Source organism: Rhinatrema bivittatum, chromosome 7, assembly GCF_901001135.1.
Source record: "Rhinatrema bivittatum chromosome 7, aRhiBiv1.1, whole genome shotgun sequence".
NCBI classification, from domain to species: Eukaryota; Metazoa; Chordata; class Amphibia; order Gymnophiona; family Rhinatrematidae; genus Rhinatrema; species Rhinatrema bivittatum.
This window is the reverse complement of record NC_042621.1, coordinates 258348830-258369001: the sequence shown is the minus strand read 5'-3', so window position 1 is coordinate 258369001 and position 20172 is coordinate 258348830. Positions and strand designations below refer to the sequence as shown.

General features: G+C 45.1%; 1 protein-coding gene across 3 annotated transcripts in view; it reads right to left on the bottom strand.

The window, feature by feature from the left end:
- Positions 1-3243: 3243 nt before the first annotated feature.
- The window catches only part of HPSE2 (heparanase 2 (inactive)), a 1066536-nt gene continuing 1049607 nt past the window's right edge, over positions 3244-20172 (bottom strand). For all 3 annotated transcript variants that reach the window (XM_029610101.1, XM_029610102.1, XM_029610103.1), the window contains one exon: positions 3244-3434. In XM_029610101.1, coding sequence (XP_029465961.1) covers positions 3269-3434 — 166 coding nt within the window. In that variant the 3' untranslated portion in view covers positions 3244-3268. The remainder of the gene's footprint in view (positions 3435-20172) is intronic.

Here is a 20172-nt window from a genome sequence, read left to right as displayed (position 1 = left end):
TGATCCCCACATCGGCCGAGGTGGGAGTCCGCTGGTACCGACAGGAAGTTGAGGTGGTAGCCTTGGGTCAGTACAGTAAGCACCCACTGGTCGGAAGTGATCGTGTGCCACATGTTGGTAAAGTGGCACAACTGACCGCTGACGGGTACAGATGGCAGAGGAGGTTGGCTTATGCTCTCTAGCGAGGAGTCAAAATCCAGCAGCTGGGCCCGGTGGAGGGGCTGGCTGAATCGTCTGAGGCTGGGATTGTCTGGCTTGACCTTTTTGGTAAGGTCTGGAGGGGCGACCTCGAGTAGCAGGAGGATAATATCTCCGTGATTTGAAGGACGGCCACTTAGAGTCTCTTCGGAATATCCTTTTAGATGTGGATGGGAAATCAGTAGGCACGGACAAAAGCTGGCTTAATGTCTCATGGTGATCTTTGAGCTGTGTTACAGTCTCTTGAATTTTGTCCCCAAAGAGATTATCACCAGCACAGGGCAGGTCAGCCAATCAGTCCTGTACCTCTGGTCTCAAGACAGAGGACTTTAGCCAGACCCACTGTCGTGCATTGAATACCGCTGCCGACACCCTAGACGCAGTGTCGAAAATATCATAGGCAGTGTGGACCTCGTGCTTGCCAGCATCTAGACCCTTTTGAGCCAGGGCATTCAGCTGGTCCTGAAGCTGGTCGGGTAAAGATTCAGAGAAATCCTGGATCTTCTTGAACAGGTCTCTGATATACTGGGTCATGTATAACTGGTAGGAAGCAATGCAAGAAATAAGCATAGATCCATGGAAAACATGATGGTCAAAAGCATCTAGGGACCTCTGTTCTTTTCCTGGAGGAATGGAAGAATGAGGTTTAGAATGTCATGCTTTTTTTCTGGGCTGACTCCACAACCACAGAATGATGATCCAGCTGTGGTTTTTGGAAGCCAGGGGCTGTCTGTTCCAGGTAGGTGGCATCCGTTTTCTGATTCACCGGTGGTACAGAGCCTGGATGCTCCCAATTTCTCTTCAGCAGGTCCTGGAGAACTTCATGAACAGGTATGGACATGATCTCCTTGGGTGCATCTATGAACTGGAGTACTTCCAGCATTTTATGTCTGGAATCCTCTTCTGTCTGAAGTTGGAATGGTATGGCTTCAGACATTTCCTTTATAAAATTAATAAAGGACAGGTCCACTGAAGAAGATCGTCTTCTCTCCTCAGGGGGAGACGGCTCTGAAGGTAGATCATCAGAATCCTGGGAAGAATCATCAGTCCACGGATCATAAGGTTGATCACAGGCTCGCATAGGATCTCCAGAGGGGAGAAATGGTGCTATTCCTGAAGGACCAGGCCTAGGCACCAACAGCATTGATGGTGGCACCGACGACATCGAAGGCGGCACCGATTGAGAATGATGCGGTACCGATGGCAATATAGGCATCGATGGAACCAGCGACATCGACGGTTGAGTTGATGGCAAGATCCCAGATGGTGGTATGGGTATCGGTGTTTCTTCATCTTCTGACAATAAAGGTATCGGTGGAAGAGCACCGATCAGCACATCCAGTCTGCCTACAAGCGGTGCGAGTACTGTGGGTATCAGGTCGGGGCTGGCATCGGTGTCGGCGCCAGTGGAGGTCAGAAGCCCTGCAGTGCTTTACCAATGGCCGCTTGGATCATCCGATCCAATTCCTTGCGGAAGCCTGGGGCATGTAACCCCAGCTCCAGAGTGGGAGGCAATAGTGGCGTAGCCGGAGAGTCCACCGGTAAAAGTGGAGTCGCAGTTCCCTGCACCGATGAAGGCGGGAATGCCTCAGTGACTCGGTCGCAGAGGAGGATGGGGCCTTCTCTGGATGGGATTTCTTTGTCAGTGGCTCTGTCGATGCCGATATCGAGGGTTTGCCTGGATCAGCGGACTGAGCCTTCCGATGACGGTGTCGACGCTTTTCATGATGTTCTCCTCGGTCCTTCTCCTGAGGCGATGAGGAAGAAGTCGACACCTTTAGAATAGTCTATGCCGCTCAGGCAGCACTAGTGTCCCGCTGCTGGCGAGAGGTTGATGGCAATGGCTCAGACAATGTCGAAGCGGTCGATGGAGTCAGGGGTTTTGACTGAAAAAGAAACTCCATCTTCTTCTCTGAGCGGGCCTTACGGCCCCTTGGTGTCATTTGGGCCCCTATGCGGGTCTGTGATGGACATTGTCCGAGGACAGTCAGGGCACCGATGAAAACCCGACGCCATGGCTTCGACAAAAATTTAGCCGTGGTATGGTCGATGGCCAGTAGGCCCCGAAGGGAAAACACGATGGGAATCAACCGCAAATGAGGGTAAATCCTTACCTTTGACCACGGAGTACAGAATCGATAGGGGAACCCCTATGGGGTAGAATTTTTTGAAAATTTTGAAAGAAGTTCCGTGAGGAAAATTCCTGTCAGGAATCTCTAGAGAACTCCTTAACCTGCGTGGCTACTGCTGCGCGGAAAAAAAGAGACTGAAGGGGGACCCCTGCTGGATGCAGCGTTAGTGCCATGCTGGGCATGCCCAGTAGGTGCCAGTCAAAGTTCTAGAAACTTTGACAAAAGTGTTCCATGATTGGGCTCCATCCTGATGATGTCACCCATATGTGAGGACTACCATCCTGCTTGTCCTGTGAGAAATCAGGCTGAGAGGCTTGCAACTTTTTTTTGTTTAAAGAAATGCTACTTATCCGGCTATCTTTTGAAGATATCCAGACATGGCCAGATAACTTTAAGTCTAACTGGACATATTCAAACACTGGCTGGTTAGGGTTAATTTTATCTGGCTATATGTAGCTGGATAACTTTAGGCAAGTATATTCAGCGGGATGTTTATCTTTAGCCAGATAACGTGTCCACTAACTGCCCTATTAAATATGATCCTCTTGGATTTTAGTTCCAACCAAAAATATTAAAGCAATGTGGTATAGATTTTCCTAAAAAAATGTTGTATAGTATTATTAATCTTACCATTTAAATCATATATTAAGCTGGCTAATCTATCTTTTTCTTTATGAGGGTATGGGACCTGCCAAAGAAGTAAGACTTTTCTGTCAGACTCTAGGATAGTTTAGAGACACTGCCTATTCTGGTTCATTAAAGTTTAAGAACAGTTATTTTAGGTCACTGCCTACTGTCAGAAGTCTGTGGGAAAGTAGGTTAGAAGAATTAAAAAAATAGGGAGCAGTCTGTCCAGAGAAGAATGGTATTCATTCCACAGATCTAAAATAGGCCCAGCAGATCTGGTTTATTCATAAAAGGATCAATGTTAGCTGGAGCTATCGGTACCGGCATGCTACAGCATTGACATTTTTGATCACATAAAAGCCAATAGTTAGAGGAGGAATGACCAAGGTCCGGCCAGGCCGAAGAGCTCGTGGTTTAAGTTCTGGAAGAGTTCCATCATCGACCATCACAAGAGGCTGTCCATTCAACTGCACTGCCCTATGGAAGAAGTACATGTAAATTAATAATTATTTATATTTTTGTCCTAATTAGGACACTATTTGAGTTACGGATTCAGTACAAACAGTTCACACAATTCTGTGATAAACCAAAGCCACTGGGTTACATCAATATAAAAACACGGATCCAAAGAACTCTGAGTTCAATATTCAGTGCCATTTGGCTGGCAGTGGCTATATTCGGACTTAGCCGGACAAGTAGCAGGATTTGAAAATTGCCGCTGGCTGACATCTTTCGAGTCATCCAGTTAAGTAGTTTGATAAATTTAACTTAGAAGTGTTCCAGGGGCACTTCTGGGATAAGTTATCTGGCTACCTTTGATTTTCAGAGTTAGCCGGATAACTTACTCAGCAAACTCTGGTTTTACCATAGAGCAGTCCTAAAGTTAGCCAGATAAGTTTAAGATAGTTGGGTATATTCAGCAGCGCAGGCATGCCACTGAATATCCCACCAAAGTTAGCCAGACATTTGTATCCAATCCAGCCAACTTTGCCAGCCAGCCCTGTGAATAAACCCAAAATAGTTTAGAGAAAAGGGGGAGCTTTGTGTTGTATGTGAGTAAAGTGGTAAACAGAAAAGCAATAGGAGGAAAGAAGAGAAACAGAGATAAGTCCTTTACAACAGATGAAGACATCAAACCCATATAATAGAGTCACTGTAAATAAAAGTTTAATTACTCTTTAGTACAGTGGTTCGCTAACCAGTCCTCGGGACATACGGGCCGATTCAGTATGGTGTTCTCGGCCGAGCACACCTTTAGCCTCGGTTTGGCCGTGCATTTTCGACGCGCTATTTTTTAGGGATGTGCAGCCGGAAAGTATTTGTTGGATTCGGGATACGTATTCGTCGAGGCCCAGATACATTGCATTCGGTCAAGGGGGGGGAAAGCCCGATCTGTTAATACGTTGAATTCGGCATTCGTTCCCTTTAAATTTAATTAACTACAACCCCCCACCTTCTTGACCCCCCAAGATTTGCCTAAAGTCCCTGGTGGTCCAGCGGGGGTCCTGGACCATCTCCTGCACTCGTGCTGTCGGCTGCCTGTATTCAAAATAGCGCCGATAGCCTTTCACCTTACTATGTCACAGGGGCTACCGGTGCCATTGGTCGGCCCCTGTCACATGGTAGGAGCAATGGATGGCCAGCGCCATCTTGTGCTCCTACCATGTGACAGGGGCCGACCTGTCACAAGGGATAATAGTGCTTCAAAAACGCGCGGTCAACCCCCCCACCCCGAAACTAATAGCACCCACAACATGCAAATGCATGTTGAGGGCCCTATTAGTTATTCCTGCGCAATACAGAAAGCAAAATGTGCAGCGAAGCTGCACATTTTACTTTCAGAAATTAATGCCTGCCCAAAGGCAGAAGTTAATTTCGGCCGGCACAGGGAAAGTGTACAGAAAAGGAGAAAAAACTGCTTTTCTGTACAGCCTCCGACTTAATATCATAAAAAAAATTTAAAATAAAAAAAAAAATTTAAAATCTTCCCGCGGCCCGCGGGTTGGAAGACGGATGCCCAATTTAGCCGGCATCCGTTTTCCGAACCCATGGCTGTCAGCGGGTTTGAGAACCGACGCCGGTAAAATTGAGCGTCTGCTGTCAAACCTGTTGATAGCCGCCGCTTCTGTCAAAAAAGGAGGCACTAAGGCCTCCTTTTACCGCGGGCCCTCATTTAAATACAGGAGCGTGGCCTGGCTGCACGTCGGGAGAGCGGGCGCTGGCCTCGGAGCGCCGGCTCTCCCGCGGTTTTTACTGTATCGGCCCGGTAGATAGGTTTGCATATAGTGGAGGCAGTGCATGTAAATCTATCTGGCTGGGTGGGTCCCAAGGACTGGGCTGAGAGCCCCTGACTTAATACATTATGAGGTAATTTTGTAACTGCTTGTCTACATTTTCCATCAAATGCGCACACAAATTTCACCAGTTTGTAAATTTCTAAATAAAAACCAGTACGGAGGGAAAAGGAAGCACGTTCCAGAAAAGGCTGCGGGTGGTGACCTGGAAGAAAATCACTACTGAGTTCCACCAGTTGTCAAAGGGAGCGCATCCGCACACCTTCCCTGTGAAAATGATCCCACACAATTACACCTCCTAATTTGTGCATAAAAGAGTTTTGGGAAGATTTCCACCAAAACCTTTGAAAACTTGAAAGGCTGTGCAAACCCGTCCCCCACGCTGCCCCAGAAACCCCTCTGCTCCTTGCAGGTAACCTTACACGCATAAAAATCAGCATATGCACATGTAAACAGCTTTTATTAGCACATATGTTATCTTCGAAACATCAGACATGTAAGCAAGGGTTCATGAGGGAATTTGCACGTGTAAAAAAAGGGACGGGCCAGGGGCCTTCCCTGGTGGGGCCAACATTTACGCATGTGAGTTGCGATTTTATGTTTAAACAATTTTATTGGGTTTTCCAGAACAAACAACAATTATAGAGGAGGGTGGTTTCAGATCCCTCCCCTACCACAATACCAAACAATGCCCACCGTCTCCCCCCCAGTTGCGATTTTATAAGCAGTTTATGCATGTAGAATTGGCAGCTTACTCGCGTATATTTACACCTGCACTATATCTGTAAGTAAATGAACGTAAATGTCTTAAAAGTGAAATACTGACTGGGGGGGGGGGAGTGAGTGTGAAACAGGGGGAGTTAGGCTGAAGAGCCAGGTGGGTCTTGATGACCTACAGATGGACTGGGTGAACTGGTAGACTAATTGGTAAAACTGGTAATTTCATTGCCGCACACTCGTTAGAAAATCTCCCAATTTACAGGCGTAAAATCCAAATTACGGGGGAATAAATGCATGTAAACAACGCAGGTAAAATCTCCACGCACGCATATACTTTTAAAGTTAGACATAAAAATATACGAGTATAGCAGTTGTATGCTACTTATTCAGATAAATTCCGGTTTATCTGGTTAAATCTTTAAAGAGGCACTTATCCAGTCAAGTTCAGATTTAATTGGCTAAGAAGCAGAAAAGCCACTACTTAGCCAAATAAGACTTAATGCTACTTGTCCGCTAAGTCAGATGGCCGGATAAGTCTAAAATGTGCTACCTCTCCAGCGATCTGCCTTAGCTATAAAAGCAGTGCTTTTTAGACTTATTTGGCTATCTGCCTTAGCTGGATAAGTAGCGTTTTCAGACTTATGCGGATAAGTGCAATATGTATTCATACTTTTTTTTACATATGTGCACAGTTATTTATTTATTTATTTATAACTTTTTTTATACTGAAGTTCAGGTAACAGAATTACTTATCACTCCGGTTTACATTTTTTACACATGTTGCAGGGTACGTTTGTGTGTATTTTATAAAATACAGGGGTAGATTTTTACATGCAATTATGGGACATGCGCAGCTGTTTGAAAGTTATCCTCATAGTCTTTACATGCATTAAGTTTTCCCATATATCAGACTATCAGTTTTGTTTCATGCTATTTCCATGGGTAAAGCAATGTTTTACCTATTGAAGTGGCTTTGAAAATTGTCCTGTGTGTGGATACATTTATGCATGAAGCGTCATCACATGTGCAAATTTACCCGCCGTTAGATGAGGCTTTCCTGGGGAGGAGGTGTGAAGGTTGGGGAGGAACTTGCCCTGAAGAGCATACTTTTCAATTTTCAAAAGTATGCTCTTCTGTTTTCATAGAAAATCTGCCCACACATATTAGCAGGCATAAATGTGTGTGGGTGGTTTTCCTGGAATAATTTTCAACGGGAAATTATGCACATACTTTCACTCTGAAAATTGTTGTAAAATCCAGGGGTAAAAAGTACCCGTGCATTTTGCATCAATGCGGGCAGTTAGAAACAAGTTGGAAAGTGCAGGCTACAAGCATTCCAGAAAGGTGAGTTTCCTTTCCTCAGCTGAAGGGCAGCGCACTATGGGTACTAGCAGGAGAGAATAGGAAGGACGCTGGCAGGGATAATGGAGTAGGAGAGAAATGGAGACAGCTTCAGTAGCCAGAGTAAAGCGGAACTTATGCTGATCAATCTCGATGACAACCTTCATGCCACCAACAATCTAATCACACCCACACAAGTCAGAGACCTTGGCGTCACCATCGACAATAAACTGAATCTCAAACAATTTGTCAAAAACACAACGAAAGAATGCTTTCACAAACTACACGTTTTGAAAAAGTTGAAACCTCTCCTCCATTTTCAGGACTTTAGAACAGTCCTCCAAACAATTCTTTTCTCAAAGATCGATTACTGCAACTCACTACTAATTGGCTTACCATCTATCACAACCAAACCATTACAAATGTTGCAGAATTCAGCTGCAAGGATTCTAACGAACTCGAGGAGAGGAGAACACATCACACCGATTCTAAAAAATCTTCACTGGCTCCCTATTAAACAGAGAGTCATTTTCAAAGTACTAACCATAACCCACAAGACCATTCATTCTCAAACTTCGCTAGATCTTAGTGACCCACTTCGTCCCCACGCATCACTAAGACCTATCAGAACCAGCTATCTAGGCCCTCTATATGCACCTCCAGCCAAGTCACTTCTTAAGAAAAGAGCGTTCTCGACTGCCAGCCCTGCTCTCTGGAATGCCCTCCCCACGGACCTTCGTCTAGAAACATGTAGTCGAACGTTCAGAAAGAAGCTAAAAACTTGGCTTTTTACTAAAGCCTTCACTTAAAGGTCTCATTCACTCAGCTTCATACCCCATCACATTAGAAGCCTGTCGCTTAATTCTCCTGTTTAACTCCATTTTACTCAAATCATGCTTATTAAGCCTGTTATTGTTTGATTGTTATTTATTTATTTATTCGTTTCTTGTATTAATTTATAATCTTATTTGTTATTTGTAATAATTTTATAATTTTAATGTTTAATTTCTAACCTGTCCTCGGCTCTATCTATAAGTTCTCAGCGTTATCAATAAGTTCCCATGATGTTAGACATGTTATTTGTACCCCTGTTCGATAGAATGTTCAATGTAATTTCAAACTTAGGTTCTATGTAAACCGACGTGATATGTACCAGTACATGAACATCGGTATATAAAAGTTCTTAAATAAATAAAATAAATAAATAAGATGGCAGCTGCATTGGAGGTCAGTTTAGCAGCAATACTAGGGACTAAAATAGTGGCTGCAGCTCCTGGAGTCATGAAACCGAAGGAATCATGTGGAGTAACCAGCTGGCTGTCATTTTTCAGCAACTCTCTCACTGCTTCCATCATCTTCTTTCCCTCCAGGAAAATTCTGGGCCCTTTTCTGCCTTCCCAGCCTCTGGACTATGCTTCTAACCCACAAACGTGGTGCACCCCCACAGCCACCAGAGGCAAAACCACCAGGTCTTTTTATTTTTTTTTTAACAAGCTAAAAGCAAGTTGTTGTTTTTTTTAACTTGGGCTTCCTGCTCTTTAATAAGTTGATGCACCAAACCCCTCCGGATACCCTCTTTCTCAGCTTAGGAGCTCCAAAAAGAGGCCATGCTCTCAAAGCCCTGCTGCAGCTCAATTGGAGGCCCAAAGAAGCAGGGCTACTGTGTCATGAGCCTTCATTCACAACTAGCCAGAGTATTTCCTCTTTGTTTATAATTTTCCCTAAGCCAGGCATTGCACTGATGCTCCTTGGCTGGGAGACACAGACTGTAATTCCCCATGGAGCCCGGTATGCTTGCACCCTAACTGGGACTCCTATTCTCCCAGGGGCTATGATGCCTCCACAGCATCCCTGCTCCTGCTGTCCTGAGGTGCAAAAGCTTAGCCAAGGAAACTGAACCCAATCAACACTGGGCCAATCCAGGGAACTTTATTTTCTACTGGTTATAGTAAAATGGGCAACTATCACCAGGTAGCATGAACTTTGTGACTGAAAATATTAAAACTATTGTCAGTTGGGAGCTAAGTCTAATCTCTAGAGACCTTACTTTCAAGAGCTTTCCTATTTAGAAAACTTGTGGCTTCTGAAAAGAAACTAGATAGCAAAGATATCGGTTTAGGTATAGGCTCATTTACTACACAGGTAGTTGAAAATGTACTCCCATCTAACTTAGCACAAGAGGGCGCTCTTGTTATTTGCATTATATATCTAGCACAGTATTCAACCACTTTGAAAAACACATGTGATAACCCAGAAAAATATACTAAGACACTAACATGTTGCATTCTTATTAATAAATCTAGCTAAGAGCAGTAATATGTCAAGAAAGGGAGATTCTTCTATTTTCTATTTTTACAGCAAATTTAGAAAATTATTTTTCTTTGATGTTTGCTTAACTTTAAGAAAATGTATTTTCTATTTTGTATAAAGTAGTGTGAGTGCTATGTTATTCCACTTGAATGCACTGAAATAAAGGGCAATAAACTGAAAAAAGTATCACCTTATATTTTTATTTACTTGTTTTTGCTGATTGACCTTTATTTCCTCGCAAGGAAGTATAGTTGAAGGTTTATGTAGTATGTAACCCTTACTAGGGTGCATACAATATAACCAGTAACTGGGAGTCCAGATCTTTTCATTGATCAGTGGGTTCTTAAAAGTGATTGAGCAGATGATGTAGTGGACCAGGCTCAGAGGTGTTTCTTTACTGAACAGGGAAACGTCTTCCCTCACTGGATGAACAGATAACCCTCCAAGCTATTGGTGTCTTCAGGTGTACACCAGTTCACTGGCAATCTCTACTCCATGTAAACTCAAACCCTGGAAAAGTAGTTCAGTAGTAATGCCAACATTTATTAAATACAAAATTAGGGTGTCATTAACAAGCTCCACTACCCACAGGTTTCCACAGTAAAAACAGGCAGACAGGAGCAAAAACATAATTTCCTTAGCAGCACAATAAACTCCTCAGCATAAAGAATTCATTTCTGGCAAAGAACAATTCATCTGAAGAAAGATCAGTCACTTTCTCACTTCTTGCAAATTAGATAAATGATGAAACTTCCAAAGGTAGGTTGTTCTCGCTGGTGTGTCCCCATGATTCCCCCCAGGGGCTCTTCCATAAGAAGCTAGGTCTTAAGCCTATGAGCAGAATTTAGGGCCTTACCCTTTGTGGAAAAGTGCGTCTCCCCAGATTTCTGCACCAGGGATCCAATCAGACAGCAGCTCAAACACAGAGCTAAGGAAACACGTAGACAAAAATGGGAACACACTCACTGCAACTCTCAACTTTTATATCACTAGATGTCACCCTATTATATCATCAAGGCCATGGGGTACATATTCAAAAGCCATTTAGATAACGGGAAAGTTATATGTCTAAATGGCTTAGCCACATATTTAAAAGGCTTATCTGGCTAGAATTTAGCCAGATAAGTTGGGGGTGTTCCTGGAGTGGGAGGTAGGCATTCTGGGGAGGAGCAGAGTTAGCCGGTTAACTTAACTGGCTAACTCAACACGCCAAAAGGCAGGTCTAAAGTTAGCTAGACACCACATATCCAGTTAACTCTAACTTATCTGGGTATTCAGTGGTGCGGCTGAATATGTACCCCAATATATCTACCATCCACTACTGAAGAAACTAACCCATGTTTTCCTATAGATAGAGATTATGTATGAATTGGGTGGAGGTTAAGCAAGCATGGACAATTTGGGACCAGGGTCCCATACACAATTTGACAAACCTGAAGATATATGTTTGCTAAAGATACTTTAGAAAACAAAGATGGTAAAATAAAAAATTACACATGCCACTGTCACTCTAGCCACAAATTTAAAGTACTTTTCAAAAAGGACACAATCTAACTCTTTCCCTCTAAAGACAATCCACTTATCCTTTAGATTTTTGCTATCATTTATTATATTTCTGCAGAAAACAGCAATTGTTTTAATAACTCTGAGGAACAAAAGTATAGCTTTGAAGAAGACTGCTTTTGGAAAATGAGGCCTGGAAATGACAGGAAGGTAAGGTTGGTCGAGGATGGTGAATGTTGAACACGGGGAGGGCAATTTTGGAAAGCAATTTACCCAGGTAGAAATAAGCTGTGTGAAAATTGCCCTGCTGACATCCATGGGAAAAGTAGGTTGGATCAGAGACAGGGTTAAGTCAGGGAAGGCAATAACATTTCTAGTTTGGGATCTTCAAAATTGCATGCTGTTTTTTCAGGGAAAAATAATAGAAAAAGAGGTCCAAATCTCTGCAGATACTTTTTCCCTGGGGCAAGTTTCAAAAGGAAAATACACATGTATCTTCCCTTTGAGTGCTGGTGCAAAGTCCTACCCCCATAATCACGAGAGATTTCTAATTCAGATGTTGTCTCATAAAAAGGTCTGTTGGCCACAGATAAAGTTAGAGGCAGGTTGGAACATTTGGAACTAGTGAGATTAAAACCAGTTTTAAGTAGGCTGGTGTACCGAAACCGTAATACTTCTTTGTGGTGGTACTAATAGGGATAGAGGGTGCTTGTTTTGCTTTATTTTTATTTTTTTTCTAATTTCACAGTATTCTTTCAGGTCAGAAATATTTGCTGCTTTTGCCTCTTGTCTGTCTTGCTGTGAGAAAAGACAGCACTAAGTTACCAATGTTGCTCTTGTGTATGTCTAATTGTATTATGGTTCTTTGCCTGGGGGTGATAGTGAGAACAGAATGCTTGATTCAGGAGAAAATACAAATACTATGCCTAGGAAACGGAAGGAAGAAGTGGGGAGAAGACAGTTAGTTGTTTCACTTTTTTGTGGTTGAATGCACTCTCTGAGCCATGAGATTGGACCTGGTATTTAAGGTCACTCAGGTCCCCTTCTGCACGAGGTCTTCTGAAATCTGTGCATAACCTCTGCTTCAATAAAGAGATCACGTTACTATGGCTGGTAAAACTGTTTGGAACAAAATCCAAACATTTCCAAATCTCTTCCAGATTAAGACCATTTGTTTAGAAATTTAGGAATCTCACTTTCTAAAAGGCTTCACAGATAAGTAAAATGTTTGGGTTTGGATCCAGAAGTCACTAAATCTTGAGGCACCAAACAAACCTAAACACCAACATCGTCAGAACAGTCTGGAATTTACCAGTGTCATAAATTAAATGCATAGTGTCTGTCTTATATGCTAAGAAACAATGTAGTGAAGGCTGTTATTCTTCAATTATTAAATTTAAAACCTAGGCCGATTATTGTCTGAAAAGCAAACATATAAACTTAATTTAAACATAATTTCTCTGTTTCTAAATTGGATCTATGTTGATAAGCAAGCCTAAAGTTTCTATAGGGAGGATTAAGCAGGTCAGGAGAGTGGAGATGATTATGCAAGTAAAAAAATATGGGAGTCCACAGCTCATTACTTCCAGTTGTTATATCTCAGACACTGCTACAGCTCCAAAACTACACGCCTTGATATTTCCATCCAGAGTCACACTTGCCTGGACATAACAGAAAAAGACACAATTTGTTATTCATTTAGAAAGGATGCGCTTAACAAAGCAGTTCCATGTTTGTTGGGATCGAAAGAAATAGCTGGGTGGACTTTCTAACAATTTCAATCCGCTTCAGACAGAAGTCTAAGGTTCTTTTGCAATCCAGACCATGCAAGGCTTGTTCAACTTTGTGACATAATTTGGGGAAAAATGTTAGAAGGATAATAGACTGGATGTCACGGTTTTGCCTGCTATGCAGTCTCTACGCCAAGGTTCCACCTGCTGAGCAACTTTCCTTCCACCAGGGGTCCTCAGTGAGCCTTGCTCACAGCGCTGCCAGTTACCTTTTCACTGGTCACACCACACCTCAGAATCAGCCCTCCTTAACCCAGTCTGCTCAACACCTCAGTGCCTCTTCATTGAGTCACCTCGGCTCTCTGACCTGGCCACTCTTACTTGGTTATCCTATCTTGCCTTGTGGCCTATCCAGGCTTTCTGCCTTGCCTTGTGACCGCTCTGGGCCTTCTGCCTTGCCTTATGGCCTACCCAGGCCTATTGTCTTGTAGCCTGACTTGGTCTCTTGCCTTGCTCTGTGGCCTCCTAGGCTGCCTCCTTTGCTCTGTGGACTCCCAGGCTCTCTTGCCTTGCTCTGTGGACCCCTGGACCTCTCTTCCTTACCTTATAGCCTCTGGGCCTGCTAGAATCTCCTAGTCAGCTTTGTGCCTGCCTGGGCTTCCTTGTTTATTATTGCCTGTTCTGTCTTGTCCAGTTCTCTCTTTGTCTAGTCCTTGCTCTGTCTTACACTGCCAAATCTGTTTCCCAGTCCTTGTCCAGCCCTGTCCATATCCAGCCCCTGCTGCCCTCAGTACATTGTTCCATACACCATTTTGTGTTCTGTATCCAGTCCCCAATCTGTGCTCTGTATCTAGCCCCAGTCTGTATTCTGTGCCCAGCCCCAATCTATGCTCTGTATTCAGCTCCCAGCCAGTACCTGTGACCAGCCTGTATTTGCCCTTAGCTCCCAGCTGTGGCTGACCTCAGCTTCCAGTCCGTGCCTACACCGTGTCTGTCCTACTGGCCTCCAGAACCCAAGGGCTCATAATGAGGAGAGGGGTTTGGTTTGGCAGAAGACCAGCCCTGTGGTCCTGCACTGTTTCTGTGGGGGTGCTACCTGACTCCAGCTCACTGCCCTGTGAAACTGGTTAAGGTGGAAATCTAACTCTACCTTAGGCAGGAACTTAGGTTGTGTGCACAGAACCACCCTATTGTGAAAAAAAACAGTATACAGCCAATAAGTCACTAGGGACTGCAGCTCACTGACTCTGCATGCTGAGTGATTGCCACCAAAAATATGACTTCCAGATCAGATACTTCAGCTTACTGCAGTCTAATGGCTCAAAGGGAGATTTCATCACCTGGGTCAGCAGCACATTTAGAAGACATAAGGCTTAATGGGAGACTTCACATGAAGGAGGCCCTACATGAATCTGACAAATGCTGTACAGAGATGGGTTGACCTTCTACATGGTGGTGATAAGCGCCAGTTGCATTGAGGTAAACCCTGAATTAGCATTCATACTAAGACACTGAACGATGTAGAAGTTATTTAAGCAGATATTTTGTGGAGCAAGAAAAAGGTTCAAGGGCCTTTCTCTGTCATCATAAGGCAAAAGTTTTCCATTTAAAACCATATGATTTCCCTGTAAAATCCTTCTTAGAAACCAGAAGAATTTGAGGAACATGCTCAGATATATTAAAGGAATTTAATGCTATTCTCTCAACATGCATGCTGTGAGATCTAGGAACCTATGTTGGGATGAAGCATGATTCTGAGGGATGAGTGTTGGGGAATACCCCAATATTGGGGAGAAGGTATCTGAGACTAGTTTGCCTGAGTCCCTCTACTAGAGCAAAAGTTCAGGACCTTTCTATTCAGAGGAGATGTAAACAGATATTCCATGGGTGTCACCCACTTATGGAATATCTGATTTGATACTCCCCCCATCCATGTTATGAATCCTGGCTGAGGGACTCAGCCGGGCTCTTACCTGCCTTATTGTTGGCTCCTGCTGAGTTGCGGCGTTCTCCGGTCTTCCCCGGGCCATGGCTGGGCTTCTCCAGGGTGGCATCTCCATGAGGGAGACGAAGCCGAGCTCCTGCTGCAAACCCTGCCCCTTAGGTGCGTGCAAGGGCTCGGGTTTTAAAGAGGCTGTGGCGAGATACCTTGGCCCGGCCCCTAGGATGATGTCAGACGCCACTGGGTATTTAAAACCAGCATCTGCTCCTATGCTTTGCCTTGCAACGAGATTCACTCATCTGAGTTACTAGTTGCTGCGTTTCTGATCCTGCGTTCCTGATCCTGCCTGCCCAGCCTCCATGTTCCTGCTCCACTTCTGTTCTCCTGCTCCAGTTCCTGATTCCTCTTCGGCTTCGCTCCTGGTACCCCTGTTGTTGCCTGCCCTGATCCTTGGTTTGTCTCCGGTCTCCGCTAGCCTGCTGCCTGTCCTGACTTCAGGTCCGCTACCTCATCTTGCATTGCTGCTGCCTACCTCGATCTCTGGATTCCCTTGACTACGCTCCACTGCCACCTGCCTCGACTTGGACCTTGTTCTGACTATTCTTCACCAGGAGACCCCACCTAAGTCCTGCTGGCCCCCTCAGTAACCAAGGGCTCAACCTGTGGTGAAATGGGGTTGGTATAGGTTTAGGCCATGTTGGTCTCCTGGCCCTGATCCGCCTCCCGGCCTTGGGTTCCACTGAAGGCCGTCCCTCAGCGGTTGCCATCCATCTCTGAGCTGGCTCAAGGATCCACTTCTCAACAGTTTGCAAGGCCATGGACCCGGCGGACCTTTCAGGCCTCCAGGCCTCCAGGCCATACCCGGTATCGCTCAAAGGATACACCATCAGCAACACTGCTTGGATGTGTTGACAGCTACCATTGAAAGGTTAGCGAGCCTCCTGGACTCTACTCCGCTGGTAGTAACTCTGCCTCCGGCACCTGCTCCTGTTCCCGGACCAGCGGCATCAACGCATCTACCCGCTCCTCCACGCTATGCAGGGGAGACTAAGCAGTGTCGGGGTTTCTTCAATCATTGCTTCAAGCGGTTTGCTCTCCAGCCAAATCTGACCAGGTGAAGACCACCTACATATTATCCCTGCTGGATGGGAGGGCCCTGGCTTAGGCCTGTCCGTTATGGGAGCGTAATGATCCTTTGCTGGGAAATCTTCAACAATTCGTACAAAGCTTCAAACAAGTATTTGGTGAACCAGCTCGCCAGTCCACCACAGCTGTGGAGCTTCTGCAATTACAACAAGGCTCTCAATCATTGGCGGATTATGCTGTCGAGTTTCGGACCCTGTCTACTGAGCTGGGTTGGTGTGAGGACAGCCTACGCAGCATATTTCTGGAAGGACTGTCTCCTTGCATTAAGGATGAACTTGCGGCAAGAGATCTTTCTGACGATCTCGAAAGCCTGATTGATCTGGCAAGAAGGATCGATCACAGGATCCAACATCGGGCGCGAGAAGTTAAACCCGCCCGAAGACCAGACACGCTGGCTCCGGCCTATGTCTTCTTCGTCCCCCTCAACAATCAGGGTGATGAAAACATGCAACTGGGGCATAGCCTTCTTATGCCTGAGGAGAGAAGATGTTGCCGATCACTAGGTCTCTGCCTGTATTGTGGAGGCAAGGGCCATTTACTGGCTTAGTGTGGTGAGCGTCCGGAAAACTCCAGGGCCTAGGGTTCATTGGGGAGCTGTCCCTAGACTGTGTCAATCTTGCTCCTCAATGTACAGTGCCTGTTACCATCGAATATCCTGGAGGTAACTTCTCCACTCTCGCCTTCGTGGACTCCTGAGCAGGAGGGAACTTCATTCTTGCTGACCTGATGCAACAGCTGCAACTCTCTGTGCTTCCTCGCAAACCACCACTACGAATTTCTTCTATCTATGGATCGTTACTTCCAGGGTGTGTCTCAGCTACGACAAAACCTGTGACTTTACGTACTGGAATTCTTCTTAAGAGATCTTGTTTCTGGTATTGGAGAGGTCTATCCACCCTATTGTGCTAGGGTTACCTTGGCTTCAAAAGCACTCCCCTATCATCCACTGGGGCACTATACAGATAGCAGCGTGGAGTCCACAATGTTTCTCCTCTTGCTTACCCGCACTACCATGACCCAGTATACCTTTGTTGGTTACTTCCCTCGCATTACCACCGCAGTATTCTGAGTACAAGGATGTATTTTCCAAGGAGATGGCTGAGCTTCTACCGGAACATCAACCATTCAATTGCGCCATTGATCTACTGCCAGGGACAATTCCACCCCGGGGTCGAGTATACCCCTTGTCCCTTCCAGAGACACAAGCTATGTCCAGCTATATAAAAGAAAACTTGGATCGTGGCTTCATTTGTCCCTCCAATTCACCAGCAGGGGCGGGCTTCTTTTTTATTGCAAAAAAAATGGTTCTCTCAGAACCTGCATCGACTACCGAGGGCTCAATGCCATCACACACAGAGACAGATATCCTCTGCCTCTTATCCCAGAACTTTTGGACAGGTTACAAGGAGCCAAGGTCTTCACTAAACTCAATCTCCGTGGGGCCTACAACCTTGTAAGAATTCGTCCCGGAGACAAATGAAAGACCGCTTTCAATACTCGTGATGGACACTCATCATGCCGTTCGGGCTATGCAATGTCCCGGCGGTTTTCCAAAACCTGATGAACGAGGTACTATGAGATATGCTCCATTCATCTGTCATTGTCTATTTGGACGACGTATTAATCTATTCCAAACACATTGCTACACATCGCCAACAAGTAAAACAGGTCCTACAGCGACTGAGAGACAATCGTTTGTTTGCTAAATTGAAAAGATGCTTGTTTGAGCAAGAATCATTACCCTTCTTGGGTTACATCGTGTCTTCAACTGGTTTTCACATGGACCCAGACAAAGTATCGGCTATTAAAGACTGGCCCCAACCTGTGGAAGTCAAGGCTCTCCAGCGATTCCTTGGCTTCGCCAATTTCTACAGGCAATTTATACCTCACTATTCTCAGAAGGTGGCACCTCTCACGGCCCTCAGGAAGAAGGGGGCTAATGCCAGGGAGTGGCCTTTGACAACATGTCAAGCTTTCAAGGACTTAAAAGAAGCTTTTCTACAAAATACTTGCCTACATCATCCAGACCCCTACGACCTTTTATAGTAGAGGTGGATACATTGTATCTTGCAGTAGGAGCAGTGCTCAGTCAAATTTTCAACAAAGGCAAATTACTCCCTTGTTCCTACTTCTCTCAGAGATTCTCAGCTGCCGAAAAAAATTATGGAATCGGTGATAAAGAGCTTTTGGCCATCAAACTAGCCTTCAAGGAGTGGTGTCAATGGTTGGAGGGGGCTCAGCACCCCATAGTGGTGTATACAGACCACAAGAATTTGGAGTTCTTGTGCCGAGCACAAAGACTGAATCCCAGACAAGCTCTCTGGTCTCTATTCTTTAGTTGTTTTCATTTCTCATTACGTTACAAACCGGCATTGAAGAATGAATGTGCTGATGCTCTTTCCCGCACTACGGAGACAGAAGACATACCTAGTCCACCTCAATACATCTTGGATCCTGCAAGAGTCTTGCTGGCAGTCACAGAAGTAGCTCCCACCAGAAAAACAGTAGTTCTACTTCGGCTAAGGAGGAAAGTTTTCGCTTGGGCTCATGATTCCCTTATAGCAGGACATCGAGGCAGGGTACGAACTTTGGAATTGCTCGCATGCTATTACTGGTGGCCTTGCGTAAATTGGGATGTTCAAGCCTACGTTAACTCTTGTCCTACTTGTGCAAAACAAAAACCGTTACCAGGCTGTCCATGGGGCCTGCTCCAGCCACTTCCCATTCCCGATGAGCCGTGGACCCACTTGTCTACGGACTTTATAGTGGACTTGCCTCCTTCCGAAGGGAAGACAATCATATGGGTCACAGTGGGCAGATTTTCTAAAATGGCTCATTTTGTTCCATTACCCAAACTTCCTTCTGTTCCTGAGTTAGCCCAACTCTTTACACAATACATCTTTCTCACTCATTGACTGCCGCTTCACATTACATTGGATCGGGGTCCTCAGTTTACAGCAAAATACTGGAGGGTACTCTGTAAAAAGTTTGGAGTCTGCTTGGATTTCACCTCTGCATTCCATCCACAGAGCAATGGACAAGCAGAATGAACCAATCGCTCACTAAAGACCTTTCTCCGAGCCTTTGTCGGGGACAAGCAAGATAATTGGGTGTCTCTATTACCACGGGCTGAGTTCTCATACAACCATCATGTCCATTCAGCTATGAGGACGTTTCCCTTTCAGCTTGTCTACGGTAGACAACCCAAGCCTCCTCTACCTCTTCCTTTGTCAGTGCAATCTCCTGCGGCTCAACTATCTGCTCAGCAACTTCACTCCCTCTGGGAGTCTACACAATTCAAGTTGCAGCGAACGGCTGCCATCTCTAAGAAGAACACCGATAAACATCGTCGTCCAGCCCCAGTCTTTCAACCAGAAGATAGAGTATGGTTGATTACAAAACACATCCACTTCCGCATCCCTTCAATGCACCTAAATTTATTGGACCCTTCACGGTTTCAGAGAGAGTTGGCATTGTCTCTTATTGTTTATGTCTTCCCAGTACTTTGAAGATCTACAACATATTCCACGTTGTCTCTGCTTAAACCTCTGATTCTCTTGAAATTCCACCGGAAACCACCAGACCCCTCACAACCAGTTGCTGAAGATGACACCATCTAGCAGGTAAGGTATGTGTTGGATATTTGCTTTTATCATCAAAGATAAAAATGTTTAATGTTATGCTGCACGTTCTCTGTTCAATACTTTGTCTATTGTTTAATGTAACGCCTTACCGGCGACAGTTTTGTTCTATGGAAACCGACTTGATTTGATATGTATATCGAGAATGTCGGTATATAAAAACCCTAAATAAATAAATAAATAAATAAATAAATAAAGATGGGAATACTTATTGTCTTGGGAAGGATGTGGTCCTGAAGACAACACTTGGGAGCCTGCTGTCAACATCCTAGATAAATCCCTCCTTTCCCAATTTCATCAAGACCACCTAGATAAGCCCAGACCCCCAAGGAGGGGGCATAAGGGGGGGGGGGTAGTGTTATGAATCCCGGCCGAGGGACTCAGCCGGGTTCTCACCTGCCTTGTTGTTGGCTCCTGCCGAGTCGCGGCATTCTCCGGCCTTCCCCGGGCCAAGGCTGGGCCTCTCCGCAGCAGCATCTCCATGAGGGAGACGGCACCGAGTTCCTGCTGCAAACCCCGCCCCTTAGGCGCACAAGGGCTCGGGTTTTAAAGGGGCCGTGGCGGGAAACCTTGGCCCGGCTCCTAGGA